This window comes from Phyllobates terribilis, unplaced genomic scaffold, assembly GCF_046119375.1.
Source record: "Phyllobates terribilis strain yellow unplaced genomic scaffold, ASM4611937v1 Scaffold_1__5_contigs__length_1240528914, whole genome shotgun sequence".
In the NCBI taxonomy this organism is placed as follows: domain Eukaryota; kingdom Metazoa; phylum Chordata; class Amphibia; order Anura; family Dendrobatidae; genus Phyllobates; species Phyllobates terribilis.
In genome coordinates, this window is record NW_027362761.1 from 1,174,046,607 (window position 1) to 1,174,065,340 (window position 18,734).

Sequence of the window (18,734 nt, forward strand, 5' to 3'; positions counted from 1 at the left end):
AGACATGAAGACATCACATATTGTGATACCCAAATATCTGAGCAGCCACGGTCACAAGAAGGCGACTGTCGTAAAGTTCAATTACTGTCGCAAGAAGTGGATGGGCAGAAAAACTACCAGGTTCACCACCACCAGCATGCTCAGGCACATGACAGCAAAGCACCTGACTAGTTGAGCTGAACTCCAGGGTCCAGAAACAGCGTCTTCGGGTAACACCACTGCCTGTTCTACTGTTGTGCGTGCATGCCAATCCCCTGTCCATGGCGCAGGAAAAGATGCCTCACACCCTGCACCTGTTGTTGCACACTTGCAACCACCACGTCCTTGTCCCAGTGCAGCGTTCAGTTGTCTTTACCCCAGTTGTTGAAGGTAATAAGTATTCGAGATTCTCATCAGCCATGTAAAGAACTTGCTTTTTTTCAATTTGATTTGTTTTATTTTAATTTCACAGCTTTAATCCAAGTTAGGGAAAAAATATTGAAATGCAGTTACAGACAGATCAATAAAACAATGAATGGGAAAAAAAATATTGTTCTCTTTGGTGATACTGATCGGCCCTTCACTTTACACACCCCTGTCATTAAAAAGAGGCATCCTATTGGATATTGAGAAAAAAAAATGCACACCAATCATTGGCCTCGGGCAGGGAAGATCACTACTCCGGATAACTATAAAGACGGCATTCCAAATCCATTAGGCACCTGTTGCCAGAAGCACCTTTCTGTGTGAAGGTTTTGAAGAAGAGCATGAACTCCATTCACCTTCCAGCTCATCAGACATCTACAAATCTTCTCCAGACTCATCCAAAAAGTGTCCAGGAGGTCAGTGAGATGGCAGCATATTATGTGAATTCCACCATGTACCACCAGCAGAACCTACACTCAACACAAAGAACAGCCAACTATGGATTTGGGGACTATCCACCTTCATCCAACTCTTGCTTATGGTTTAATGAGCCAGAAGTCAACAATATGCATGGATATCTTCATGGAAGTAACCCAAACTCATATATACCACCTTCTTATGGATCTGAGAGACAGTTCCTGCCGAATTCATCAGGTTTCAGTGGTCCGGACATTGGTTGGCTATCCATAGCTGCTCAGGAAGACCTTCTGAACCTAGTAAGGCCTCCATATTCTTATTCAGCTCTTATTGCTATGGCCATACAGAATACTCCAAAAAAGAAATTAACCCTGAGCCAGATATATCAGTACGTGGAGGACAATTTTCCGTTTTATAAGAAGAAAAACCCAGGATGGAAAAATTCCATTCGCCACAACTTGTCTCTGAATGACTGTTTTAAGAAAGTCCAAAGAGATGAGGATGATCCAGGTAATAATATGACTACAATCATTCTAATTAATTATATTATTTAGATGCAAAAATATTAGTATTTTCCATAGAGTTGACCTTAATTTTGTCTTTTTATTTAATTAAATTTTTTATCAAAATGTGTCAAATCATATATATAAAAAATAGCCATTAATTCTTTGCCATTTCCAGTTTGTGCAATTATATTCATGAAGTTCTTACCTTCAAATCGCCCAAGTTTAGTAATGAATAAAACATTGTACAAGCAAACAGTTAAGCAGAAAATATTACTATAAAGTATTTTAGATCCAAACTCAGAGGAAGAATTTTAACTAAAAATAATTCTCCAAAAAACGTTTGGAAAACTTTAGATTGTCCACTTGAATGACGAGAATTTTCCAATAAATTTTTGCAATTCTTTTTTTAACTTAATGGATCAGTAAAAACCATTTTATTTTCATAGATTTTTTAAAAATATTTTGCACAGTATTCCCAATATTTGGTGTTTTAGAGCTTCCATTTTTAAATGTATATATTGTTTATATATTATATTATATTTTTTTAACAATGTTTAGGCAAAGGCAATTACTGGACCCTAGATCCTAACTGCGAGAAGATGTTCGACAATGGGAACTTTCGCCGGAAAAGAAAGCGCAGATCAGAATCGAATAACACTGACGCTGTCACGGCTAAAGGTGAAGACAGTCGTGTGATTTTAGGGACCAAAGGTGGTGATACACCATCTGTGATGATCCCAACATCTCCAGAGGTTGAAGCCTCCTCAGAACATCAGAAGATCACATCTCCCCAAGGAATCACCTCTACCTCTTGTCTAAATGTCTTTCTTAGCAGTATGACCTCCTCCTTGGACTCCAGCTCAGTGACCACTCAAATATCTCTGGGGTTGGTCAATGAACTTTCCCAGAGGAACATCCCTGCATTAAGCAGTTTCATAGCAGACTCTGGGGAGGAACCATCTGCAGACTTGCAGGACACTTTACATCTCAACAGAGGCCACTATTTCAGTTCCTTCACCAGCACCAACCCAAACAGTCAATTCAACAGCCATTTTTGTAACAATTTCAGTGATAATAGCCTCATCTATTCCAGAGATGGCAGCCAAGTGTAGGCCCAGGAGATACGTCATGCTGGCCGGTGTTGATCTTCATAGAAAATGCATAGAACTTTCTTAAAACGTTAACTGTAAATGACAGCGCACAGTTATCTGCCATGTACATAGTTGTCTGATACTTCAATGCATCATTTTTTTTTTATTGTTTTTATTTATGATTTTTGATATTTAGATTTTAACCAAGAGATTGTTATGAGTTTTTAATTAAGGGGTTTTGCGGAAAAAATAAAAAGTGCTTTCGTTAAAAGTTTTTTTCTATCTTTTGTGATCTATTTATCTTGTAGCTATCTATCTCTGTAAAAAAAAATATACATCTGTTTATCTATTTCATATGTCTTCTATCTTGCTCATTTCTATCTATATCAAATATGTTTATATGTTTCATATAATCCATCAATCTATTTCATATCTATCGATCTCTTTATATTTCATATCTAACCATCTATATAATATCGATCTACTTCATACACCAAGGGCTTCTATATTTGTCTCATTTCTGGAAGAAAATTAAAATAAAAATTTATGAATTTACGTTTTTTGTTCAGTCTGCCAACTACACATCTAAAAAAAATAAAAAAAAAGTTATGCCGTCCAAAATGGTATGAATAAAGACTTCAGCTCATCCCAAAGAAAACAAGCCCTCACACATCTTTCAACGGAAAAATAAAAAAGTAATAGCTCAGAACATGGCGATGCAATAACAAAGACATTTTTATAAATCAGTATTTTCTGCATGCAAAAATAGCACATTTTAAAAATACTATATAACCCGAGCATCGTCGTGATCATACTGATCAGAAGAATTACGGTAAGTTGTCTTATCACGTTTACCACACGGTGAACAACGTGACATAGCGTTCAAAAAAAAATTAAGGATAATTCCTAAATTGTTTCTTTGTTCACTCTGCTTTTTGGAAATTGGAATAAAAAATAAATTAAAAAACGTTACGTACCCCCAAATAGCACCAAAAAACCCTTCATCTTATGCTGCAAAATACAAGCCCCTACTTAGATCTGTTGTCTGTCAATAACGTTCCTAATGCCACAGCCCCACTATCAGTATTTTTTCTCAGGAGTGGGAGCCAAAACCAGGTGAGGAACAATCAGAGAAAAGGTATAATAGAAACAAGTCACCAATTCTGCACTTATCACCCACTCCTGGTTTTGGCTCCCACTCCTGAGAAAAAATACTGACAGAATACTGACCAAATACTGATAGTGGGGCCATGACCTAATAGTTGAAAGGCACTGAAAATGTGACATAACTAAAAAAACAATCTAGTGAAATGCAAGTGTAGCACCCTGAGGATTCGGCTGCTACAGGGGTATTGCACCTCAACCCAGAGGTGTGATATTCCACTCCCGGGTAAGGATGGAGTGTGGAACTGAGCTCGGTAGGCTGCATGCACTACACACATCCCATTTCCGAGGAGCAGACCGACGGTACTCCCACTTAGAAATGTGCAGGTACGACCGAGTCTGTTCCTGGCTGGAGTGGGAGGGGGGTGGTACATCCCAAGTAGTGTAGGGGCAGATAGGGGGAGCAGCCTGGGTAAAGTTAGGAGCTCATTGGGTGCTGGTCACCTGAGCTCACACATAGAGGGTGTATATAAGGTGGGCACCAACTAAGAACAGGGTCAGATGCAGAGAACAAGTCAGGAGCAGAGGAGAAGGAAAGACCCAGAGTGAGAGAGGAGAGAGAGAGACCCAGAGGCACAGAAGAACTGGACTCTAAGATCCCAAATTAAAACCCCGGGTGAAGAGTCGGCACAGGGTACCGGAACCCAAGCTGGTGGGGGTAAAAACATTCCCCAGCCAGAGACCGGAGACCGTGGGCAGCGTTTGCCACGGTCACCCATCACATCCACCCCGAAGGCACACCACATGAAGGGTCAGGGAGCCCAAGGCCAAGGGTGTCCCAACAGAAGGCCCGAGGGAGCTGGACCTAGGTGGATCACTGGTGGGGGAAGGCCAGAGAACGGGACAGAAGGAGAGCTCAGGGCCACGCTCCGGACTTGTTTGGGGGTTGGCTGGATCCAGGACCTGGTGGACGCAGCACGGCTCGGGTGGTCACTCGGAGCTGGAGTGACCAGTACAACATCTGCAGTAAGTAAACACCCTTAACTGCACAACCCGACTCTGTCTTCACTGCCGTCTGCACTGCACCACCACAACCCCCATCCTCTGCACCTGTTCCCCCTGAGGCTATACCCCACCCGTTGGGGGTTATACCATCTCAAGCTGCACCTGCACCATCAGCCTCAGCGGACCCTGCTGCAGCGGCGGCCACAGTGACCGCATCACAACGGGTGGCGTAGTCGACACAAAAGAACTCTTAATAACATCTGTAGGACTGCCACATAAAACTGAGCTTGACGCCCTGGGCACGGGGCCGGGTCACAGCCGCTCGGAGACTACAACCCCCCATCTGATCCGGTGCCGGGTATTCCCCTTAAAAAGGAATATGTCCCAGGGGGCGCGTCAACTTTGGCGTAGTCGGCAGGATTACGTGCCCGCAACACCCGGGTACTGCGTGCCTGAAGAAAAGTGCAAGTTTACCTCAGAAAGAAGTCTCCCGCCGGTTCCGGAGGGTCCACGCCATCGGACCCCATCACAGGTCATTTCCCGCCGATTGTCCGCCATTTCCAGCTTGTTCCCGCCATCTGCAGAGTTTCCCGCCACTGGGCGACGCTTCCCGCCAAATCCGAAGATTTCCCGCCTTGGAAGAGCCGCGGACGCCATTATGGGCGTGCCAAAGGAGGGCGAGAGGCCGCCTCCCATCGTGGGCCGGGACAGAAAATGGCGCCAAAAGTGGAAACCGCCCCCACCAACAGAGACTGTGATGCTAGAGGTGTCTGTCAGCGTGAAAGAACAGCCCCTGGAGCTGACAGTCACCGAGTTGCCCCGGGACCGCCCTCGAAGTGGGAGGAGACGAGAGAAAAGAACGAAGATGGGTGCCGCCTGGAGCAGTCTGGAGCGAGCGCACCCGGAGGCAGGAAGCCTGGAGAGGAGCAGCAGAAAAGCTCACCCGGAGATGTCCAGAGAGCAGAGCAGCACCGGCCCGCTGGCCAGGAGCCTGCTGGAAGAAGAGCAGAGCAGCACCGACCCGTTGGTCAGGAGCCTGCTAGACACCACGACCCCACTAGGCCTAGTGGAGGTCCTTGCACAGCTCCCCCGAGACCGGGAGTGTGCACAGACTGCCCTGGAGGGCCTCGCACGGAGGATGGCCCGGGTACAGCGCAAGATATTGGCGGAATGGAGCCGGGAGATGGCCCAGCAGGCTGAAACCAAGACCCGGAGCACGCCAGCCAAGATGAGGAGACAGACCGCCTCTGAGGATGGCGCGGGAGGACCAAAGGCCGGAGACGGCGCCGAGAAGGGAGCCGAACGCATGGAGGCAGGTAAAGGGGACGTCTACACCCCAAGCCGGGACACCGCCCACCTGCCCCAGCTCCCCGTCGCAGAGCCCGAAAGTCCCCCTGCTGTGCCCGAAAACGCCATGTCACCGACGCAGACTAGGCCCCAACCGGAAGCCGCCGCCGCGACCCCTGTGACGTCACACGCCTCGACCCCGAGCGTGACCAAGCAGGAAGTACCACCAGCCTGGTCGCAAGGCCTAGTACCCCCGGGCGCCGCAATACCAACAGCGCCCCCTACCTCCGCGGAGCCTCCGGCCTGGTCGCAAGGCCAGGTAGCCCAGGGTGCCGCCGTCCTAACGGTGCCCTTCACCTTCCAGGTGCCCCAGGCCTGGCCGCAAGGCCTGGGCAACCCGGGCGCCACCACCACCGCGCCCGCACCCGTAAAACCAAGGGTGCCGCGTCTGGGAGAGGACTTGTTTGCCCAGCACACGTGGCCGGACGGGCAGCCTTTCATCTGGCCCCAGAAATATTACGAACTGGAGCACCAGAGGAGGGTTGGGGCCATGTGTGCACCCCTGATTCCGGCTCCGAAGCCCGTGATAAGGATCTCGCCTCCTCTGGAAGAAGCCCAATTTGAGTGGGACCCCACCGGAGAAGACCTAATGGGGTTCACTCAAGAAACCAGGGCAGCTGCAGCAGAGCGTGCTGAGTGTTGCCGACAGCAGCTCGAGGAGTTCGCACGGGAGCGGAGAGAGAGGCGGGTCCGGGAGCAACAGGCCCAAGTACGGAGCGCCGAGCAGAAGAGCCGGACCAGGAGGGACCCCCGTGCAGCGCATTGTCCCCGCACCATCGGGACAGTGATCAAGTTCAACCAGCAGCATGGGTGGGGCTTCATCAGAGACCACAACACCCCCGGCGACGTTTTTGTAACGCGCAGAGACGTTGAGTCCCATCTGCCGGAGGGGCACAGAGGTCGTGACCTCTACATCGGAGACGAGGTCACCTTCACCCGGCACAAGTGTGCCAAAGGACCTTACGCCCTCCACGTACACCGCCTGACGGAGGAGGAGTTGCGGTGCGAGGAGGAGGAGCAAGAGGACCCGGACGGGTCTGAAGTTACAACCAGCTACAAGCAAAGAGCAGGAGGAAGACGCCGTTGAGTGCGGCAGAGCAGGTGCTGTAAATAGTTACCCGATCGGGGTATAAAGAAACTGAAACTGTTGCTAATATAGTCCCCGTTGGGACCAGCTGAGTGAACTGTTTACCCGTTAACCCCTTAATCCCACAGGCTGAGGACTGTGAGCAGCCATTCCCTTTCCCTCCTTAACTGGCCGAGGACTGAGAGCGGCCATATTCCCTGTATATAGTTGCGCTTCCTAAAGCGCCCCCTACCGGTTTTATAGGAAAACCAGTTTTTCTAAGAGACTGTCGCACTTTTCCCGGACACACGTTGCACAGTGTCCGGAGGAGGAGGAACCAGGAGCCGGAGACGACGAGAAAGTTTTATCTGCTAGGATATGTTATTTATATAATGTTTTTTATATGTTTTATATGTTCATATGAAAAAAATTTGTATGTTTTGGTGTTGTTTTATGTCTTACAGCCCGAGGACGTGCTGTGATTTACCAGGGGGGAATGTAGCACCCTGAGGATTCGGCTGCTACAGGGGTATTGCACCTCAACCCAGAGGTGTGATATTCCACTCCCGGGTAAGGATGGAGTGTGGAACTGAGCTCGGTAGGCTGCATGCACTACACACATCCCATTTCCGAGGAGCAGACCGACGGTACTCCCACTTAGAAATGTGCAGGTACGACCGAGTCTGTTCCTGGCTGGAGTGGGAGGGGGGTGGTACATCCCAAGTAGTGTAGGGGCAGATAGGGGGAGCAGCCTGGGTAAAGTTAGGAGCTCATTGGGTGCTGGTCACCTGAGCTCACACATAGAGGGTGTATATAAGGTGGGCACCAACTAAGAACAGGGTCAGATGCAGAGAACAAGTCAGGAGCAGAGGAGAAGGAAAGACCCAGAGTGAGAGAGGAGAGAGAGAGACCCAGAGGCACAGAAGAACTGGACTCTAAGATCCCAAATTAAAACCCCGGGTGAAGAGTCGGCACAGGGTACCGGAACCCAAGCTGGTGGGGGTAAAAACATTCCCCAGCCAGAGACCGGAGACCGTGGGCAGCGTTTGCCACGGTCACCCATCACATCCACCCCGAAGGCACACCACATGAAGGGTCAGGGAGCCCAAGGCCAAGGGTGTCCCAACAGAAGGCCCGAGGGAGCTGGACCTAGGTGGATCACTGGTGGGGGAAGGCCAGAGAACGGGACAGAAGGAGAGCTCAGGGCCACGCTCCGGACTTGTTTGGGGGTTGGCTGGATCCAGGACCTGGTGGACGCAGCACGGCTCGGGTGGTCACTCGGAGCTGGAGTGACCAGTACAACATCTGCAGTAAGTAAACACCCTTAACTGCACAACCCGACTCTGTCTTCACTGCCGTCTGCACTGCACCACTACAACCCCCATCCTCTGCACCTGTTCCCCCTGAGGCTATACCCCACCCGTTGGGGGTTATACCATCTCAAGCTGCACCTGCACCATCAGCCTCAGCGGACCCTGCTGCAGCGGCGGCCACAGTGACCGCATCACAACGGGTGGCGTAGTCGACACAAAAGAACTCTTAATAACATCTGTAGGACTGCCACATAAAACTGAGCTTGACGCCCTGGGCACGGGGCCGGGTCACAGCCGCTCGGAGACTACAACCCCCCATCTGATCCGGTGCCGGGTATTCCCCTTAAAAAGGAATATGTCCCAGGGGGCGCGTCACAAGCTTAGAAAGCTAAATGGCCGGCTCTTCTGAGCCCGACAAGGAGTCCAAGCCACACTGAAAGTCAACATGTATGGTATTGCCGCAGACGGGAGAACCCACTTAAAGGTTTGTTTTCCTGGGACTAATCTTTGGCGAGTTTTCTACTGGATAGTTCATCAATATGAGATTGCTGGGACCTGACGCCAACATAACCACCTATCAGCTGAAAACTGCTGCCGAACCTAAGCCATGTACTGGCGGAACAGCGGTGGCTGCAGACGACTACTGAGCTTTATCCCCCATTGAAGTGAATATACTGCAGTATTCAGGCAGTGGCCACCAAGCAATGTACGGGGTTTCTGTATTCAGCCCACAGATCGCTTAGGCTAGGTGCATACTGTGTCCGTGCACCTAGCCTACAGTATAGATCTGGAAACTTTTCTAGGCATACACTAACTCATTAATAGGTCACGAATCGCCAGACGCAGGATAAAATGGGTTCTTTCAGCCCCCATTTGGACGGCATGCGCTTGTGTAACTATTTGGGATAGCGCAGCAGTCTGCAGTTTCCTATACAGTGGCACAATTCAAAGAGATGTATACCATGTGGCATATGTCTCTTTACAGTGGGTCCCTATGCTGGGCGGATGCTTTGTGATCCACCCTGACATTGCACACTGATGGGCGCACACCTCCTGAGCTTATGCACCCAACAGTGTCCACAAGTGCAGTGTGTAACAAGCCTTCCTTCAGGCCACTTCAGGCTGATCTTGGGAGTGTCGGGCCCCCACCAATCTCTTATTGAGATGAGGTGTCAATTGTTGGATCCTGGACAACCCACATCATTTATGAAGAGCGTGTCTCCAGAAGCAAAACCTGGGCTCTTTATATTCTGCACTAAAATAGCATATTTACAATTTTTTTCACTATGAACATCCATTGCTCACTAATTTCTTGGAATCGCCAGTAGGGTTAAAATAGTCACTACACCCATAAATGATGTCCCTGAGTGTAACTTACAAAACGGGGTCTCTTTTTGAATATTTCCGCTGTTTTGTAAACTGATGGGCTCTGTAAACGGTGACCATAAACTATTTTAGGAAACTTTGTCCTAAAAGGTAAATGGCACTCCATCTCTTCTGAGCCCTGTCGTGTACCCAAACAGAAGTGTATGAGCACTTATAGGGTAGTGTCCTACTTGCGGAAAATAGAGTAATAATTTACAGTACATGTTTTCTTAGAAACCCTGGTAAAGATGATAAAATGTAACCTAAATCAAACAAATTTAATATTTCATTTTCACTAACCCCAGTGGTAAAGAAACTGGTGAAACACAAATAATAAAAATAAAAATTCTCATTACACCCCTAGATGAATTCCTTGAAGGCTGTAGTTTCCAAAATGGGGTCAGTTGTGTTTTTCTTTTGCTGTTCTAGGGGGAAGGGGCTCTGCAAGTGGTGCCCACAAACTATTACAGAAAAATTTGTGCTCCAAAACAACTAATTTTCCCTTCTGAACTCCTCCGTGTGCACAGACAGTAGTTTACGACCGCATACTGGGTATTGCCATATTCTAATGAAATTGGTTTATAAATGTTGGGGTCCACTTCCTCCTAATATTCCTTGTGAAAGTGAAAAATTTGGGGCTAAAACAATATGAGGAAAAAGCATAGTTTTTCATTTTCTCAACCAAGCATTGTAAAATTCTGTGAAGCACCTCTCTGTTCAAAATGCTCACCACACCCCTAGATGAATTTATTAAGGCGTGTAGGTTAAAAGTGTGGTTACTTGGAGGGGGGGGGGGCTGCGTTCCCGCAAAGAGTAGTATAATATGGCGCAGTGATCGCGCGGGCTCTCTATGTGATAACTGACACCCCGCAGCAACGCCCATGATGGGTGCTAGCTTCAGATGATCGCAGCTTCAAGTCTCCCATGGAGACTATTGAAGCAGTAAAAAATGGAAAAAAAAAAAGTTTTTAAAAATATTAAAAAAATATAAAAAGTTCAAATCACCCCCCTTTTGCCCCATTCAAAATAAAATATATAAAAGAAAATAGCCATATTTGATATTGTCGGGTTGAGAATCGCCCGATCAATATATAAAAATAATTAATCAGATTGATAAACGGCATAATGAGAAAAAAATTTAAACGCAATAATTTTATTTTTTTGGTCACGGCAGCATTGCAATAAAAAGCAATAACAGGCGAATAAAACATCTACTCCAAAATGGGAGCAATAAAAGTGTCAGCTCGGAATGCAAAAAATGAGCCCTCACCCAGCCCCAGATTCTAAAAAAATGAGACGCTATGAGTCTCAGAAAATGGTGCAACTTTGTTTTTTATAGAAGTACGATTATTTTTCACCGCTTAAATAAAAAAGAACCAATTCATGTTTGGTATCTGCAAACTCACAATGACCTGGAGAATCATAATGGCAGGTCAGTTTTAGCATTTAGTGAACATGGTAAAAAAAAAAATTTTGGAATTGCACTTTTTTTTTTTTTGCAATTCCACCACACCCGATTTTTTCCCCCCGTTTTCCAGTACACTATATGGTAAAATCAATGCTGTCGTTCAAAACTTGACCCGCAAAAAACAAGCTCTTACACGGCCATATTGACAGAAAAATAAAAAAGTTATAGCTCTGGGAAGAAGGGGAGCAAAAAAAAAGAGCGGAAAAATGTCCGCGGCGTGAAGGGGTTAAAAATATGAGTAACTAGTTCAAATCATATGCTTGGGTTCATATAAAAATTACCCTTCTCTCCTTATTGGTCACATGTATAATGTGACCCCAGCGGTCAGATTGCTGCACCGGTTGTGCCATACAAGTGTAATCTCCATGTGGAGAGATCTCCTGATCTGTAGCTACAGAGGTGACAGCTCCAATAGCCTCACATCAAGCAACAAGCATAAAGACAAGGACGGACGTCCATTATCTGCCATCAGGGATCCTATCCTATTGTGTACTGTGTAATGACCAGAGGAACATGTGCTATTAAAATAGAGAAAGATCCTCCCCAACATGTTTCACCCTCACAGGCTTCATCAGGAGAATGAGACAAATGAAAACCAAAATGGCCGAACAAACTATTTATAACCTCCCCATCTGACATCAGACTGACCTCATAATCTGGGCGTCCACAATGCTGGCCAATGTGCATCTACCAGAGCAGGGTCAGAGATCTACATCCATGTCACATGTATGCTTACTGACCTATCAGCATGGTCTATTGTATGCAGCCAATACAGAGCAGGTCGCCATGTGATCACCTCATCAGTGAAAGGGAAACATGAAGTCATAATGGTCTCCAAGAAAATGGCGTCTGCTTCACACTATAAACTTCAAAAAGATGGCAGCAACGCTCGCACAATAGAGATGTCATTTAAGCAACATCTTCAAGAAAATGGTGCTGGTCTTATACTTTAGACTCCTTCAAAATGGCCACGACTCCTATACAATGGGAAGAAATGTCAAAAGTCTTCAAAAAGATGGTTTTATAGTTTGAGCTTCTTTAAAATGGCTACAGCGCCTGGACAACATGGGATAATGGCTTAAAGTATCATTTAAAGAGATCGCGCTCACTTAGTATAACCATCATTTAAAGGGATAGCACCCAGCTATTATAACCATTATTTTGAAGAGATAGCGCCCACTTAATATAACTGTCATCTAAAGGAATAGCAACCACTTAGTATAACCATTATTTTTTTTTTAGGGATAGCGCCCGCTTAGTAAACATTTAAAGACATAGCGCTGACTTATTATTTAAAAGCTGTTTTCACCATAGCAACCATTGATATTTGCACAGTTTGGTGTACATGGCCTGTGTAGTCTCCTCTCAGAGATTCTGGCTTGTATTTCAGTACAACCTATTCTGCTCAGCTTCCCCCAGCTGGTGCACGTAATCAGGACCGAAAGTACTAGACTTCAACCTGCCTACCTGGCTTTCTTATATACCCCCACCTCTGCCCAATGCCGGGGGGGGGGGGGGCTGAGCACCATCTGCCAACCCACAGTGCCAGATCTGTATTCTTCTGAGACTATTTCCCAGTGGACCTCAGGAATTCTACAGGGCTTTACATTGATCCACGCATGAGGCTCCAGCTGGTTGACACAAGGGTAACCTATTAACTCTGATAACCTGCCTTTATTTTTGGGTACTCTATTCCGGCCATGCTGTTTTTGAGAATGTGACAAAGTTTCTGCCCCTGTGGCACCCGCCATGTTGGCTTCTGACTTGGACAACACGCAACGGGTTTCAAACGGGTCACTATCCTTCCAGAGTTTTAGCAGGTTGCCATAATATACTTTTCCCTGGTCAATGTCCTTTATAGTTGACCTGTCCCACCTTTTTCACCACCTCATTGGGTCCTTGCCACTTGGTAAGGAACTAGTTTTCCACTATGAACATCAACACAAGTACCAGATCACCAGGCCTAAATTGTCACTCGAGCCAACCAATTATACTCCCTGCATTTTTCCTCTTGGACCTTGAGGAGGCACTCTTTTATCTGGCCCATCACTTTGGTCCTTTGACAGAACAGATTATTAAGCCTGAACAATTCTGGAAAACCATTATAGGCTCCCAACATGAGCTGGGCAGTCCCAAAGTTGTCCTGGGATTCCTCCAGGTCAGGGATATTGACTTCAGGGCACGCTCCCTCATTCTCCATTCTAGCCAGCACCGTAAAAGGCAATTCACCGTTTTACCTTGATACCATAGCTGACTCCTGGCAGCATACTGGGTGCTACAGCTTTAGCCCACAAGTCCGAGGACAGTGAAAAATCACATTAAAAAATTATAACATGCAATAAGTCTTTTGTCATACACGCAGGTGGCGCACGTGGTTAGTGAACCCACTGTGCCGTGAGACTAGGCTTTCCTAAGAATGGGGCATAACAAAGTGGCTACCTGGTGTTCACTAGAGCTCCTGATGGTAGAGTTAGGCTTGAGCTGCAGGTAGCCGTGAGGTACCACTCCTAGGCAGTCCCCGGTACTGCAGCCTCTAACCCCAGGAGTCAGGTACGCAGACATGGACTGGGCCCGAGCTCCATTCAGACTACTCCTTAAGCAGGACAAATACTAACACGGAGACACAGACAGAGCTGGATTCAGAGACTGGAAAAACAGTCCGGACAACTCAGAGTACTAGGATAGATACATGTTCAGATGCACGGGTCTCGTGAACAGGTTCAGGTTCCGCCGGAGCTTCTTCAGATTTCAGACACTGCCTGATGTGGTTTTAGAATTCAGATACTGGCCACACATCGACCAGGGAAACAGATTCAGGCAATGGACATACATGAACCAGGGGAGCAGGTTTCGAGCACGGGTCAGACACAAACTAGGGGAGCAGGTTTCGAGCACAGGTCAGACACGGACTAGGGGAGCAGGTTTAGAGCGCGGGTCAGACACGGACCAGGGGAGCAGGTTTCGAGCGCGGGTCAGACACGGACCAGGAGAGCACCCACCCGCCCACAGGCTGCAACACTAAACTGCCAGATTTTTGGGCAGCAGCTTGCACTTGAAATATGGCCTTTTAGGCTCGTTTAGGCGGAAGCTTTTCACAACCTCATGCCGGCGGCGGCCAGGTGTCCATACTCGGTCCCCAGCCGCCACTATTTCTCCCGGTATCGTCTCCACCTTCCGCAAGCACTTGTCCCACAACATTATCCATGCCCTCCCCAGTGCACTTACTGGGAACGACCACCTAACCACAAACACGTGGACACGTGAATGTGGCCAAGGACGGTACGGAGCCAATACACAGCTTTTTTTTGCTGAGAGTTATATTTAGCTCGGTGAAAGGACTGGCATAGAGGGAAACCGTATCTACCCTGGGTGTCATTTCTCCCAGGAAGTCTTCTAATGCAGCTGGTTGCAGAAGCAATGGCAGCCCGTCCAATATCAACTTGCACTTGTCGGTGGTGCTTTGACACACAAACAACTTTCTTTGCGCATCTAATTTCATGAATACAGAGTTGGACAATGGACTGATCTGCAATGCGGTTTATGAAATTACATGTATAAGCATGGCCGATCCACATTAAAAAGCAGCCATAGAGTGTCCGAGAACCTTCCCCCCCCCCCACACACACACTTTTCTTAGCAAGGGCTGCTTCTCTGCAGGGTTGGACGGGCCCACCAGCCCTGGCTTCTCCTTAAGGAGAGTTCATAATGCCGAGGTGAGGCCATGATGATGACAGAGGCCACAATCTGCTTGGTTTTCTATTACTTGGAATGCAAGCGCAAGTATGCAGCCAGCCAGCCACCCACCCACCCACAGGCAGCAACACTAAACTGCCAGATTTCTGGGCAGCTGCTTGCACTTGAAATATGGCCTTTAAGGCTCGTGGAGGTGGCAGCTGTCCTCAATCATTTTTTTTCCCGGTATCATCTCCGACTTCCACAAGCATGGGTCCCACAACATTACCCGTGCCCTCCCCAGTGCAATTACTGGGAAGGACCGACTACCCACAAACACGTGGACAGGTGAATGTGGCCAGGGATGGTATGGAGCCAGTCCACAGCTTTTTTTGCTGAGAGTTGTATTTAGCTCGGTGAAAGTACTGGCATACAGGGAAACCGTATCTACTCCGGCTGTCATTTTTCCATTACTAGGTTCCGCCCATTGTCACACATGACCATGCCTGGTTATATGTTCAGCGGTGAGAGCTTCAGATCAGGCTGCTGTGCTACAGCTTTCAACAACTCTGCAGCGCTGGGCAGTTTGTCAATTAAGCATGTTATCTTCAGCACAGCCTGTTGCCGCTTGGCCAAGGCAGTGCTGTCAGCTTGTGACTGATGTGGTCATTTCGGAGATGGAGGAGGAGGGGCAGGAGCTGAACAATGTGATTACATTGAGGTTAAATTGGTGACGCTGTTTTTTATACTAAAGAAAGATCCTATTGTTTTGGGTTTTTTTACGTTATTTTTTTAAGACAAAATGCATTCACAGGGAAATGTAATTTTAACATTTTACAACCTTATCTGGCAATGTGGTGTGTGACACTTCATCAGACACATCATGTTTTATTAAAGATGGAGGGACTCTGAAAGTCATAAAACCTATTTTTAGAGACATCAGATGGCCCGTACTATTCTTAAAAGGCCAGCAGTCGGCCCTCGCTATTGTTAGAGAGCCATCAGCCGGCTATGCTTTGTTGTTCCCGTTATTAACAGGTGGGTCTCCTATACGGTTATTGCATATCCAGTGACTGCAAGGGCTGCCAAAAATTTGGACGCAACCCAATACCCCTTTGAATAGATACAGAGGAGGATCTCAGTAAAAAAACTGTTCCCATTATAAAAGAGCGGGTCTCCTATAGCGGAAATGCCCATGCTGTGACTACAAGGGCTGCCAAAACCCCATTAAGAATTTAAAGACAAATAGAGCAGGGCCACAGTAACGACAAATTCCATTTAGAAAGGAGAGGGTCTGCTATACAGTTATAGGGTGTGCAGTGAGTCCAACGGCTGACCAATTTTAGGAAAAACCCCACTAACAATTTAAAGACACACAGAGCAGGGCCACAGTAACGACAAATTCCCATTAGAAAGGAGAGAGTCTCCCATAGTGTTGGTCTATGCAGTGAATGCAAGGGCTGCCAAAAATTTGGAGGCACTTCACTGACCCTTGGAAGAGACATGGAGGAGGGCCTCATAAATAAATGTTCCCATTAGAAAGGAGTGGGCCTTCTATACTTGTAATGCCCATTCACTAAGTGTATGGGCTGACAAACATTTACCACTGGGGGGTATACATGAACATACTGTATAAAAAAAATATTTTATGGGCATCATAAACACCCTTTAAAAAACTTATGTGGTTGTTTCATCACGGACCACGGTCACCCTGGTGATATGGTGGTGGAGGATGAGGAGAAGGAGGAGGACAAGAGCAAATAGCCAAAATCAAGAAGCGTATTGTAACATACCTGGCGGCGTCCTTGCATAGTGGTCCATCTCCCACTGTGCAAGAGCGCGCACTTGATCTCCTGTCCAGAATGTCTCTCTGGCTTCCCTCCATGCTGTCTGTTTGTGTCTGTTTCTGCTGCTTAAGGGCGGCGCCCGATCACTTCCTGCTTTTTGTACCTGCTGTGGGTCACACCCCTTGTGCGTCCTCAGCCTATTGATGTCTGTCAACTGGTATATAACCCAGCTGCGGCAATCAACCCCGGCCTGAGCATAGTGTTTCATTCAGTGTGTGCTTGCACTCTGAAGGTGCCAGGTCCCGTTCTTTGTCTCCTGCCTTGCGGTATCCGTTCCCGTGTCTGAACTGAGTCCTGTCTTTGTCTCCTGCCTTGCGGTATCAGTTCCCGTGTCGGTACTGTGTCCTATCTGTGTACCTTAACCTGCAGTCTGTACTCGTTCCTTGCCTGTTTGTTCCGCCTTCCTGGAGGCTGTATTTCCAGGCCAGTCTGAACACGCTCCTTGCCTGTTCGTCCTGCCTCTCTGGGGGCCGTATTCCCAGACCCGCTCCTGTATCCCGCTGCAGTGTCGGTCTCCTCCGTACACTCAGTTCCAGTCTGAACTCTCTCCTATCTTTTACCTGTTTTTTTCTCTATGTCCGTTCCATTCCTTTTTCTGCAGAGTCTGAACTCGTACCTAACTCCTGCTCGTTGTCACTGTACTTCCGTTTGTGAGTTTGTGGTCCACTCGCTACTTCTCTGCAAGTACCCTGTGGGTATCTGGTTCTGCCTTTCCCTTCTAGTCTGTTCCGTGTGAACAGAGCCCTGTTCCCACCGCGTCTGCGGTTTTCGCTTTGCTCAGCTCTGTCCGCCGCGTCTGCGGTTTTCGCTTTGCTCAGCTCTGTCCGCCGCGTCTGCGGTTTTCGCTTTGCTCAGCTCTGTCCGCCGCGTCTGCGGTTTTCGCTTTGCTCAGCTCTGTCCGCCGCGTCTGCGGTTTTCGCTTTGCTCAGCTCTGTCCGCCGCGTCTGCGGTTTTCGCTTTGCTCAGCTCTGTCTACCGCGTCTGCGGTTTCGAATTTGTCTCCCAGTCTGTACTGGACCCTACCCAGCCTGTGCTCTAATGTGCCTGTTCCTGTATTCCCCGGTGTGGGTCAACAGCCGTGTCCGGAGTCTGACCTGGAGTAGACCCTGGTTCCTCTGCTCGGTTCCTCCCTGGTGCACTGGCGTCGTATGCCGTCGTGCGACCTTGGTCGGATCGGGCAAATACTTAGTTACGCCCCTCCAGGCACTCTCCGGTTCATGGCACAGTGGAATCACTACATAAACACGCACACGCCAGTCAGTCCGGGCGTGTGCATTACACGTATACCCATGTGTGGGTGTGAAAAGTTGCATGGGAATCACCTCCCAAGAAAAGAGACTGGATTGGAGTTTATGTTACGCTGCTATCATTCGGTGGTGTTGAGAAGTCTGGCCCAATCCAACCCTTGTCAGCCTGTCAGCATTTTCAGTTGACAGGTGGATGCGCTTATCAGTTAAAATTCCACCAGCGGCACTAAAAACCCGCTCTGATAAAATGCTGGCGGCAGGGCCGGCCTGGACCTCCAAGGCATAGAGAGCCAGTTCATTCCACGTATCCAGCATGGATACCCAATAATTATAAGGCACAGTGGAATCATGGAGGATGTTGGTACAGTCGGCAAGGTACTCCCTCAGCATCTTCCCAAATTTTGCATTCCTTGTGAGAGTACCCTGGGCCTCAGGGCCTGTGCGATGGGAGGGTCTAAGAAAACTCTCCCAGAACTTTGACAGTGTTCCCCCATCTCTGCTGGATTAAAGCTGTGTCTCTCTCACCTGTACTCCTTGCTTGTCCAACGAAGTGTGCCCTCAGCCGCCAGCATTTTCAGATGGGAATTTTATTAATAGTTCTGCAACAGGGCCTTCTGGTACTGCCCCATTTTTGTAGACCTGTGCGCCTCAGAAATAAGAGACAATGTTCTCCTTGTAGCGTGGGTCTAGAAGTGTCACCAACCAGTAATGACTGTCACCCAAAATTTTGAAAAGGTGAGGGTCATGGGAAAGCAGCGTAACATAGTAGTCTGGCATGCATGACTGAGTTTAACCAGGCAAGACTTCAGTGTCCTCACCAAGAGGATGACTGACCATTAGAGATGAGCGTTGTTCTACTAGAACTGCTCGCCAATCTCAAA

The 18,734-nt window shown here is 47.8% G+C and overlaps 1 protein-coding gene across 1 annotated transcript; it reads left to right on the forward strand.

The window, feature by feature from the left end:
* Nucleotides 1–351: 351 nt before the first annotated feature.
* On the forward strand, nt 352–2,651 carry LOC141163651 (forkhead box protein I1c-like). The gene is made up of 2 exons (XM_073649169.1): nt 352–1,332; nt 1,887–2,651. The coding sequence occupies exons 1-2, from the start codon at nt 747–749 to the stop codon at nt 2,438–2,440; spliced, it is 1,140 nt and encodes a 379-aa protein (XP_073505270.1). The 5' UTR covers nt 352–746; the 3' UTR covers nt 2,441–2,651.
* The last annotated feature ends 16,083 nt before the right edge of the window (nt 2,652–18,734 follow it).